Source organism: Mya arenaria, chromosome 13, assembly GCF_026914265.1.
Source record: "Mya arenaria isolate MELC-2E11 chromosome 13, ASM2691426v1".
Taxonomy (NCBI): domain Eukaryota; kingdom Metazoa; phylum Mollusca; class Bivalvia; order Myida; family Myidae; genus Mya; species Mya arenaria.
The window spans coordinates 66,013,066-66,026,073 of NC_069134.1; the positions used below are offsets into that span (position 1 = coordinate 66,013,066).

Consider the following 13,008-nt stretch of genomic DNA (forward strand, 5'->3'; position numbering starts at 1 on the left):
GTATTGAATCTGTGTCTATCTATTACCAGTGTGTGTATACCACGTGATTAATTGCGTCATAAATGCTACGTCGGAAGAAAATATTTTGCTTCGAATGAAGACTTTGAACAAAGAGAACTTTCCTATTTTTCCACCATTTTTAATGAAACATAGCGCAGTCTACGCCGCTTACGGAGCCCCGCCTTCGGTCTTTTACCAGAGTTTGATTGAGAGTTCAGTTTCTTAAATCACTTCGACAAACTTTTTCACAATACGGCCGTCTGACGGAGCACTGACAAAACAATATTTTGGAAAATGGTTTGTCGAAGTGTTTGATGAAACTAATCGCCTTATCAAACTCCGGTAATAAATCGAAGGCGGGGCTCTTTAAGCGCCGTAGACTGCCCTTTGTTTCATTTAAAATGGTTTTGTAAAAGAAAAGTTATCTTTGATTAAGTCTTCATTTTAAACAAAATGTTGACTTCTGATGTAGCATATATGACGTAAGTTATCACGTGGTATACATACACTGATTACGGTATTGGCTACGATTCATTCCGTTTGATTCGGCTACAATCAAACGGAATGAATCGTAGCCTACACAGTAATTAAAATTGGTTATTCGTTGGAAGTCGCAGAACTATGGGCCCCTATTGCACCTTCTTAATATAAAGTGACGATTGTCTTACGACGGCAGATGGGTGTAGGTACGACAGATTATGTACGCTTGTACTACTATACGTCCTATATGTATTAACCACAGTCTAGTTCCGATTACCACGATTACGGAAAGAGCTTGGCACGATTATAGACGATTACAGACGATTACTTACAAGCACTCAAGTTTGAGGTACGATTGTAGAACGAATTACATTACAATTCCGAACAATTATTTACCAAAGACAGTGTTTAATAATAGGTTTATAAGATATATGAACTATGAACACCAGTCAAAGGGTTATATCCCCGAGTCATACAGACTCTTACAAAAATATAGATTGCTTGAATATCTGGACATATATATCAGACAAGGAACATTTCCTACTAAGCACGTCTGGAAAAGAATATTGCATTCGTGTGTGACTTTGTTTGAGAAACGTGAACGTACGACGAGACGCTCGCATACCGCCGTTACAACAGTTACTCACATACGTGATGAATGAACAACAACCTTCATTGCTATGGAAAATTGCGAGAGTAAACGACAAAAATAGTGCTGAATTATCTAAAAGAGTACTATATGTAGTGGGGGAAATTATCATCGCGAACTTTTCAGCATCAGTGCTCAAAGTGTCACTGCATTAACGACAATTTTGTTGTTCATCGCCTGTGCTATTGTCCACAATTTAGCGATCTTCAAAATATATGCAGTATTTGTATGAAAAAAATTGGAATCATTGAATACATGACATTTCTGAAATGTACACCCCTTGAACAATGCATTATGATAATTCGTGTTGTTACTGGTGGACTATGCACGACTCCGTCTAGTTGTCTCTTTCTGGCTCGTGCAGTATGTAAAATATGTTAGCATTAGAGTGTCTAAAATGCCAATAGCAGCATATTTGCGCATATAATAATGGTTTTTCTGTAATAGTGATCTTTTGCCATGTTTGTTTATAGATATATATATATATTCGTATGATTTATTTATTATAATTGGTCATATATTTCCAATAGATGAGCAGTCCGGAGACATAAATTAAGATCTTGATATAGTTTTCCCTTAAAGTGATATTATATATAAGCATTCGTGGATGCAAATTGAAACCTAGAATTTCTCTTTCGTATAGCTTTCTAATTTTGCAATCTACTATAAATAATTATTCAATAACTTAAGTTGTTGTTACATTAATATGACGCAAATTGCAAATCTAGAGTTGTCTTTCCTTTCTAAGACTTGCACTCTATAGTTATAAAATCCTTTTTTGTTTTCTTTTGATACAAAAAGTCTTTCTCTTTACTTACGGGTGATTTTCATATATATTCTGCGCAAGTATGTTATATAAACAGTCGTATATGGTTATATTATGTCCTTCTTTGCATTTGTACAATATGAATATATTTCTGATGGTCCATTGTTGTGTAAATTAGTGTATTCATCTATATCTGTTCTATATGCATCGTTCAATTTGTTCATTTTCTTGTACATTTGTTATACTCTTCACATCTGGAGGAAATAAAAGATATATCTATCTATCTATGCCACCCCACCGTAGATATGGGTTTATTTACACAGTACACATGATATTTTTAACAAAAACAACATTGAATTATCACTTAATAAAGGGCAGAAATGGCAGGTGCTTCCACGTTTACCTATTCACTGGTGAAGGAAGGGTCTACTATTTGAGAAAGGATAGAAAAACGATGGACAGGTTTCTTGCATGACGACAGGTACAAGGACACGGTGTTTCAGCATCATGCCTGACAGCCAAACACACCATTCAGTACTTCACGTTTTTAAATGTAATGCACATACACATTCAGAGTGGATGCCAAATAAGTACGATAATTTAAAAAGTAGGCATGGTTTTATACGGAATCAGAAAACGCAGCGTGTGACTTTTGTCTGATTAAAATTGTTTGTCAGGTAAATATTTAAGTATTTTCGACAGAAGATGATTATGTAAATAATAAACGTAAATACGCAATAGATAAACTAGACGTCAAAAACGTGTATCATGGCTCTATCCCCATCAGAATTTGCCTTTAAATGGAGGACACATAAGCATTCACGTTTATGCTGTTTCAATCATGCATACAATCATGTATTTTACACTATACGACACACATAAGAGAGAGAAAAAAAAGAAGAAAAAAAGATAAATGATACGAACAACGTTTTTTTGTATATATATATATATATATATATATATATATATATATATATATATATATATATATATATATATATATATATATCATAAAAATTATACAGTTAAATTGAATTGTTTTACTCGTGGCAAAGGTGTGATTTTGCTTTTGTGGCATATTCTAGTACAATCTGCTTAGGTATTCTTGTGTAAAATCCTTTATATTCGTTTGCCTCATCTTTGTTTTTCCATCCAAAATACTTAATATTTCTCCAATCTGCAATTGCTTTAAAATTTCTTAAAAATCCCCAGTAAGTAGGAAAGAATTCTAGCACAACTGCATGTTTAGGTAAAAACATTATATGAGCCATACCCGCTCCATGCATGCCAATCAAAACGTCCGTCTTTGACATTACTTCTAATTGTTCTTTCATTGTAAGATTTTCTAGAATCAAAGTCTTAATGTGAGCATTTGAAAATACAGATTTTACAACAGATAAAATTTCATCTTCATTTTTAAACTTTCTATGGACTAAGCCTTGCGTTTCCTCTTGTCGTTCTGGGTGAGTAAGATAGTCCCTCCTCCAAATAATTGTCACATCTAATTTTCCACAATCAAAACTCCTCTTTTCTTCAATTGAATAAGCTTTCAAGAAAAAATTGTGAAATTCGTTTATAAGTGGGACTCTTCGTAAATTGTGAAAATTCAATGGGCTGTTGTATCCAATAATATTCCAAACAAGAGTTTTGAAGACGTCATCCTGGGAGATGTCTCTAATCTTATAAATGCTTCCATATAACTGATCCCAAGTATTATCCAGAAGACTCAGGGGTCGATCATCTAGGAGCAAGATGTCGACTGACGAAGGGTCTAAGACCAAAAACTTTGAGACCATAAACACATTAAACCACTCACATAATGTATGATACAAGTTGTGAGCTTCTATCCTTTGTATCACAAATGTTGGTCTGGTCCTTGACACAGAGTAAACCTGATCAGTCGGAAACGTACTCAACTCTGACATCCATTCCTGTAACGGGCCTTCTTCCATGTATCTAAATCTATAGTATGGTATTTTGTCCTTACAGGGTATGGCAAATCTAAATTTTGTAAATTTATGACTTTTATCCTTAGCTGAATTGATACCCTGGACCTTTACATTACCCATCCGGACAAATTCATGTCCAAATGCTCTCAAGTTCCCGTCACAAGCAATAAGGGGGTGGTACATCCACTCTTCGATTGGATACTCGGTTTCTTCTCGTAGTTTCCATCGCCAGTTGCTTACAATCACGTAACAGCAAATCAGAATGGCCGTTATAGACGCAAACACTTTTCTCACTTTATACTTCCGATCGAAACAATGTGATATCATCTTATCTGAAATGTACATTAAAAGTCAGAATGGCCGTTATAACCCCAAACACTTTTCTCACTTAAAACTTCCGATCGAAACAATGGGATTTCATCGTATCTGAAATGTACCCTTCTTTATTATAAGTATATTTGATATTACTCAAGATATTGCTCCAACTAACGGACCATTTCATAAATTGCAGACCAATGCATACGATATCTTTCACATTGCACGATACAATGTGAAGTTCAATGTGTTTTATAAGAATTTACACTTTAATTGATAATGAAACCTTAAACTATAATAACCCTGATTATCATTTTTTGAAAAGTTTGCGAATTTTGAAAAATTAACATTGAGCTTAATTGTTTATTTTGAAAATGTCATTCGAAAGAATGAATTCCAGATAATTCCCTTTTAATGTATAGTATTTTAAGCAGCTATTTACTCATAGAGTAAAATGTGTTCACAGAAACTAATACAATATATAAAAGCCCGGAATTCACATAACATGCCGGTACAAATAAAAGGTAAATTTCATGCTATTGAAATCATGTATTAGACCATTGACTCTATTTCTTCCGAAGTAACGTGTGTATATTGTTGGTATAATTTAGTTTGTACCGGAGGATTAGCTTGGGAAACCCAGAATATCTATAATTCCGGGTTTAAAATATTGTACCAATATTATCAAACATAATGTCCTTCGGACATATATATACCCAACAAGTTATCATTGAAATAATAACCTTTTTTTGGTTACCTTCATGCACGTTATTCTTCTGATTTTTTTTCGCGCCGACTTGATGCTATGCATCATTGTTTTTTTTAAGCTGTTCTTAATAAAGGAATAAACCATCGTATTTACTATCACACATATTTACGAGGATCAATATGTCAGCTTAGAAGCATAAGAAGAGGATTTGCGTAATGTAATTTTAAGTGTGTAGATGAAGACGAACTGAATAATGCACAGTCGTTGCGAGGTAACATGTGATTATCACTATGCATTCATTTGTGTATGCTTTGCAGTGCCGCCAAAGGTTAACAAATACAACTTTCGAGGAGTTAGATGGGTCAGGGGCCTAATCGTCAGGCATTCAGCTCCCCCGCTTTCAAATATCAGCTTCTATATAGCGTAAACTACAGACTACAAATCCCTTCCGATGTGGACAATCTCGTCAAAATCATCAGCCGAAAATCTTTGATGATGATGATGATGATGTAGTAGTAGTAGTGGTGGTGGTGGTGGTGGTGGTGATGGTTTAGGTGGTGGTGGTGGTGGTGGTGGTGGTAGAGTGGTGGTGGTGGTGGTGATGGTAGACGTGGTGGTGGTTTTAGTGGTGGTGATGGTGAAGGTGGTGGTGGTGAAGGTGGTGGTGGTGGTGGTGGTAGAATGGTGGTGGTGGTAGAGTGGTGGTGGGTTGGTGGTTTGGTCGTGGTGGTGGTTGTGGTGGTGGTGAAAGTAGTAGTAGTAGTAGTAGTAGTAGTAGTAGTAGTAGTAGTAGTAGTAGTAGTAGTAGTAGTAGTAGTAGTAGTAGAAGTAGAGTAGTAGTAGCAGCAGCAGCAGCAGCAGCAGCAGCAGCAGCAGCAGCAGAAGTAGTAGTAGTAGAAGTAGTAGTAAAAGTAGTAGTAGTAGTAGTAGTAGTAGCAGTAGCAGCAGCAGCAGCAGCAGCAGTAGAAGTAGTAGTAGTAGTAGTAGTAGTAGTAGTAGTAGTAGTAGTAGTAGTAGTAGTAGAAGAAGTAGTAGTAGTAGTAGTAGTAGTAGTAGTAGTAGTAGCAGCAGCAGCAGCAGCAGCAGCAGCAGCAGAAGTAGTAGTAGTAGTAGTAGTAGTAGTAGTAGTAGTAGTAGTAGTAGCAGCAGCAGCAGCAGCAGCAGCAGCAGCAGCAGCAGCAGCAGAAGTAGTAGTAGTAGTAGTAGTAGTAGTAGTAGAAGTAGTAGTAGTAGTAGTAGCAGTAGCAGTAGCAGTAGCAGTAGCAGTAGTAGTAGTACAAGAAGAAGTAGTAGTAGTAGTAGTAGTAGTAGTAGTAGTAGTAGTAGTAGTAGTAGTAGTAGTAGTAGTAGTAGTAGTAGTAGTAGTAGTAGTAGTAGTAGTAGTAGTAGTAGTAGTAGTAGTAGTAGTTGAGGTAGCAGCAGCAGCAGTAGTAGCAGTGGCAGTAGTAGACATAGTCTTAGTAGTTATAGTCGTAGTCGTAGTAAAAGTTGTGTATTGTGATAAACACAGAAGTAAGTTAAGACTAAACAATTCACGTATAGCGCTTTTCATTTAGACGTAAACACTTAGCAATACATTCAAGGTTGTACACATAGACTAATAGGAAGTTAATTATAAACATGCGCAGCGCAATCGCATGTAGGCACTTAACATCAAACGGATGCACTTTTAAACGAAGATAAAGCATATCATAAAGCAGCATGCATAAACTGGCGGATTGCCCTCTCCATAATTGTGGCGTTTTTCTTAAATTTTATAAATTGTTTGAATTTGGTGTGTTGTATTTTTTAAGAACTGCTTAATGTAAGCATCTAATACACTGTTATTTGCCTTGCAACACTGTATATTGGGTTTGCTTTACCTGAATAATCATCAACCAATCAATCAATCAATATGCAGAAAAGCCAAAGGCGATACTGTCGTAGGAGCCCGTTTCTTCAAGTTATTGTTAAGACCATTCGCGATCGATTCACCATGCCCGTTGCGCCTGTATTTATCATAGGGCATTAAAGCAACACTTACATACTGCTTTCTGGCTTGAACAGCTTGCATTCTGACTTGTACATCTTGCATTCTGTCTTGTTCAATATGCATTCTGACTTGTACATCTTGCTTTCTTATATCATTGCATCATTGTTATCAAGCCACGAAGCAAAAACAGCTCCATTATCGTAGCGCCCGCATGCAGTATGCACAGGCAACGGTTTGATAACTGTCCTCTGTCTACTCTTATCATCTATTAGGTTGTTTTTTCAGGTGCTTTATATACAGATAATACTCGAACTTTTCAACACACACGTAATTATTATCAATTGTAACAAAAGTATTGACTCACCGAATCGTTTCAATGTTTCTATGATTCTCAAACAACAGCAGCTACGATTGCCTCTGTGTCGACGCCCAGGTTAACTGTACGTACATGTGTCCTGATATTCAATTAGACTGGATTGGAGACCAATCGTTAGCAAACTATATGTATTAGTTATTCCGGAACTCTGTTGCTTTCCTGAGAATGAACAATCCAGGCAAGGAACAGAGCGTAACGATGCGGCCTGCTCACATTCAAATTACAAATCCAATAATATCGAAAGGAGATCAAAATACAATATTGGGTTCGCTTACATTGTTAAGCACAAGTGTCATAACAAATTGAGCCTACTTAACAAAACTTCTAACCAGATAATTTTCCAATTTATATTTGAGAGAGTTCTCGTCGATACGTAAACAAACATAACTTCGTATTCATCTTCGATAGACAAATGACACTCAAATATTGGATAAGTTTACATTGTTAAGCACAAGTGTCATATCAAATTGAGTCTACTTAACAAAACTTCTAACTAGATAATTTTCCAATTCATATTTCAGAGAGTTCTCGTCCACCACAAGCATAATTTTGTATCCTTTGTATCATATGTATACCTACTGCGATGATTTTTTATCATCAATAGACACATATCTACATGTCTGGTATTCTAAGAAATGCAAATGATGCACGTTTACTTTTTTTATTCTGAACTACTCAAGCGTGTGTATTTAAACGAGATTTTACGAACCACAAGTCCTCAAGAACTTAAATTCTCTCAAATTTTATAAAAATCGTGTGTATATTAAAACATCGATGCATGTAATAACTATAACATTCTAGAACATTCAAAACAGATCCTTATCAATATATTCTTAAAAACATGTTTTAGCAAGAGTTGTGGGCCCTGCTACACTTATAATACTTGATAAGTTCCAGGTGAATATCTTTTTAATTTTAAGTAAAGGTCAAAGCTTCAAGCCTTTGCGCTAAGATAAAGAGTTGTGTTGTATTTTACAGTACATTTTTAAATGTAATTTTTCACTCGTTCTATAGATTTCGTAACGAATGAAACGTAGCATGCACGTTTCCATTTTCAAAATATTTGAAATGACGTCATCCAACTGACGTTACGACGTTATTTATATCACGTGATTTTCAAATTAACTCCAATAAAAGTGACATGTTTCATATTATTAGCATAGCTGTGCCACTCGTGAAAATGTTGCTTTATATGCTCACGTGGGGAAATAAATTTCGATTTCACACCAAAATTTAACAAGTACATCAAAATATTCCATTTTTCGTTATTTGTTTGCGATTTTTTCTCTATAGAATGTATCAACTTTATTTGAATTGTCTAGAACGAATATGTAAGGATCTAGTTAGAAGTTTTGCTACGTATATATTCAGTATCATTCAATGCATCCTCCAGATGAGTCATGATGTTTGACTGTTTATAAGATCTGAATAAAACATTGGTGCATTTGTCAATTTAAGATTAAAACAAATAAATAAATTTGTTTACAAAGTGAAAAGACACTGCGACAAATATTTGTACATATGTATAGTTCAACATATTTAGAGCGTATGCAAATAAATTTCCTTTGTCATTGAAATCGCATCACTCATTACAATATTTACAAAGACGCTTAATTAAATATAACACATAATAAATTTCTTAAACAATAAGGCCACACCAAATAGTTGTTTTGTTCAACTATTTTTAAGAGATGCAAACTAAAACACTAAGCGACCGAAATGTTCTACTAAAACATTCGGCAAAATGCAGAACAACAAAAACCTGCGAAAATCAACTGAAAAAAAGTTTGAATTATGTATATGACAACTCCAGTAAAACTGAAAGAGATATATGAAATGAAGACTTCGTTTAGTATTTCACTTATCTTAAACTTTAAACTTCGATGGTGAATAATGTTCATTTCGTTCGGACTTGATTATATTTTTAAATTCCTGTTTTCGGACGGCATAGAAAAAACGTATATTAATCTTTATTTCGTCTTCATCATCATTATAATCATCATCATCATCATCATCATCATCATCATCATCATCATCATCATCATCATCATCATCATCATCATCATCATCATCTTCTTCTTTTTCTTCTTCTTCGTCGTCGTCGTCGTCGTCGTCGTCATCATCATCATCATCATTATCATCATTGAACTGGTGTATTTTGATGAAAACCGTAGTCAATTAAAAATGAAGGCAACAAAAGGTGTACACGTAGGCAAATTACAAAATGGCACAAACATCTGCATGAAGCACTCACCATTTAGACGAATGCATTGAAAACAAATGTGAGAGGTGCCCTGAAGCAGCTACATTATCTGACGGACAATAACTTCCATATCGGATGCACAATCTACATAGAACATAGCTCATTATACATTAGGTTAAGTATTGTGTTTAAGTTTGGGGGAAGCAAATTATAAGTAGTTACTAAACAATGACAGTGTGTGTATCGACGTGATAAATTATTTAATATATGCTACGTCGGAAGGCAACCTTTCTTTCACTACACTATTTAAAATGAAACAATGATGGGCAGTCTATGCCGCTTAATTTGCCCCGTCTTCATTTTATTACCGAAGTTTGATAAGGTGATTAGTTTCATCAAACACTTCGACAAACTTTCTTTCAAAATAATATTTTGACAGTGCTCCGTCAGACGGCCGTTTTGTGGAAAGGCTTGTCCAAGTGTTTTAAGAAACAAAACTCTGGTAAAAGACCGAGGGCGGGGCTCCGTTAGCGGCGTATACTGCGCTATTTTTAAATCAAAAATGGTAATATGAAGAAAACGTAAAGTTATCTTTGTTTAAAGTCTTCATTCGAAGCAAAATGTTGCCTTCCGACGTGGCACCTATGACGCAATTTATCACGTGGTATCACACTCTGTTAGATTTGCAAGTCTAATACCTGCCATTAGAAAGGGAAAGCACAAGGAAATTCCCAGACATTAATAAATTTTATTCTGGTACGGCCTAATGCATTTGAATTTGTAGTATATGAACATTTAACGGTGCTTAACTTAAACGTAAGTACATGTTCTTATGCGTGTAATGATTTTATTTTTGCTTAAACCGATTGAATTTGAACGAACTATATCGAAACTGTATGATTATCACATGCATGAAAGCTAAAAATGGCATTTATGCAGTCTATATATATGTTTTGCCTCGTGATATTGAAATGTAAAAGGAAAATAATAAGTAGTGTATTACCTTTAAATCCAGATTCTTTAAATCTTCACAATTAGTCCGGCAGCCAAATGGGATATTTTGGCTGAACCTTGCACCGGAATGTATAGAAAATGTTTTTAGCTTTTTACGTAGTTTAGACCCCCTTGTTAAGGAATCCGTTTGATGATCTCGCGCCACCCTTGGGGTAATCGAGATATTCAAGATGGCGTCCAAGATGGCCGCCAAATTTTACCAAAATCAACAATTGACTAATAATTTTGCATAAATGCATTAATTCCTGTGCAAAATTATACCATTATGTATTTTTATTGCAAACCGATCCATTCTAAACTATTTCATATCATAATTAGGCCATCATGGCATCCAAAATTACCGCCAAAACAAAGAAAATTGACAACTGAGTCAGGTTTTGTTTCAAATACCATCAAATACCATCAATTGTTATACACATGTATCTCGTTTTTACATTACAATGTATATATGCAATATAGGTATCACAAATGACATTATATAATAATATATCTACCAAGATAGCGTCCAATATGGCCGCCAAAATAAGTATTAATGAACACCGACTAAACGAGCACAACCGTTTACATATATGTATAAAAAACCATGGCATTTTATTTATTCCAATTTACTTCTGAAGAACTACTGAGAGAAACATTTGTAAGTGGAATCATAGACAGCATGGGTGACATCAATGCAATTCTTGCAGAGCTGTAATCTAGAAGTAGAACATGAAAGCTATGGATAACTGTGTTATAAAACTATTGCTGATCATGATGCTTCACATCATAGCTGAAAAAGAAACTGACTAGGGTTTTCATTTGGTATTAAACCTACGATCCCTTACTTCTTTGCAGCAAGACACGTGCATTACGTTTGGTATTGCCGCCCCTATTTACGAACTATGGAATCAATGCCCGGTTCATGTAGGGAAATATTTCGGAAAGGGTGAGCATGTGATGCGTCACATTCTTGGCGTTTGGAAGAGCATTTCGAGTGATATGTTCATTGAGACAAAATTTATGAGATAATGGTATGGAAAACAAGGCATTATTTGTATTACAATGAAATCCGACACACCCAAGATATGGTCGCTTGGTCTACACATTTGTAGCAGGTTGGAGGCAGATATCTCAAGCCTTGCAAATAGTGAACAAGTTAAGCCATCTAATGATAAACCCAAAGAGGAAATGAAGGCAAGAATATTGAGTGACTGCAACGATCATAGATCACTGCAGAAATGACTGTATAAATGCACCGGAGCCGTCGAATTACCCTGATGAAATCGTCAACTTAGTTACAAGTCAGATAGCACCAGAATTTGTATATGTTGATCAAGCTGTTGAAATTGGAATCAAACAAATGAAGGAATTTGAAAATGGTTGGCCTGGTGTTTCAATGTCAAGATAAGTCTTAAGATCAGGTTCCGTATTCACTAAAGTCTTGAGTCTGAGTTTGAGACTCAGGCTCAAAAAACTGAATTCTTAAATGTTTGAAAATATCTCTAATATAACTAATTTTGACAAAAGATGTGTGCCTGATTGTATAACAGATTATTTGTAACAGATACACCACTTTTTACAATATATACTCATGTAATAGCATTTTTATAACAACATTAAATGTTCGCTTTTCTGAGCCTGAGTTTCTAACTGGTGATACGAAGGTCTTTAAGTCATAATTAATCTTCACAAGAGTGATCGGCCTTCAAGCGAGCTCACGTGACTTTGATGTGAAAGGTTGCTGACCTATGAGATGTCCCATGTGCTAACAGCGATGTTTTGAATGTGACTTGCCAAATCCAAATATGTGCTGAAAAAGTCTTTGCAAGTTCGGGTGTCAGCACGTTCTGCAACAACGCAAGTAACATCGATAATTATAGACTGTAACTTATCTTCGCCAGATACAGGCAATACAGCACAGAAACTGAAACACGGGAAAACAGAGGATCACATACGTAGCGCGTACATCAGTTGTCAACTGCAATGCAAATTGCTCCTCAGAAAGAAATCATGTCGGTAGCAACATTTCATTCCCTAGACACGTGGGTGCTTATTGTTATTGGAGATCAAGATTCACCAATTGAAGTTACACCAACTGTAATAATTACGCATCATGATATGCGCAACACACATAAAGAAGCTGACAACATTGTTGCCCATCAAATTGTTGGTATAGTAAAGGAAAACGATGGAGACATTCTAGTAATTTCAGACGATACCGATGTTTTGTACTTCTTCACCATTACCTGGAACAAAACATCAACAAAGTTATTATGGAATGACCTGTGAAAGACAGATTATTGATAAATATAACAGCCACAGTCAACACATACAAACGTATAGTTCCAGATCTACTTGCAGCACACGCACTATCAGGATCAGATACTACTACTTGCTGCTACGGCATAGCTAAGGGCATAGTATTGAAGGTACTAAAAGCGAGTATCACTCGTGTGTATTTGAGATGAAACATCTGACTACTCGACAGTCAACCGAGGATCAACTCGTTTCATTTCACAATGTTACAACATGGCAGTTGTTGACGACGACATGTCACCGGTTCTACAGAAGGTATTGAGTTCTAAGGTTAGGAAAG

At 35.5% G+C, this 13,008-nt stretch overlaps 1 protein-coding gene across 2 annotated transcripts; it reads right to left on the bottom strand.

Annotated features, from left to right (window-relative positions):
• Positions 1-2,904: 2,904 nt before the first annotated feature.
• LOC128214320 (uncharacterized) lies at positions 2,905-7,635 on the bottom strand. Of its 2 annotated transcripts, XM_052920731.1 has the most exons (3): positions 7,205-7,635; positions 6,731-6,856; positions 2,905-4,176 (listed from the first exon to the last, which is right to left on the bottom strand). In XM_052920731.1, exon 3 carries the CDS (start codon positions 4,169-4,171, stop codon positions 2,936-2,938), a length of 1,236 nt encoding a protein of 411 aa, XP_052776691.1. In that variant the 5' UTR covers positions 4,172-4,176; positions 6,731-6,856; positions 7,205-7,635; the 3' UTR covers positions 2,905-2,935. The 2 variants fall into 2 exon arrangements, with proteins under 2 accessions (XP_052776691.1, XP_052776690.1); XM_052920730.1 differs by lacking the exon at positions 6,731-6,856.
• Positions 7,636-13,008: the final 5,373 nt, after the last annotated feature.

What these genes read in the sequence shown, in the direction of transcription:
- LOC128214320 (XM_052920730.1), bottom strand. Translation starts at nt 4,171, where the DNA reads ATGATATCACATTGTTTCGATCGGAAGTATAAAGTGAGAAAAGTGTTT.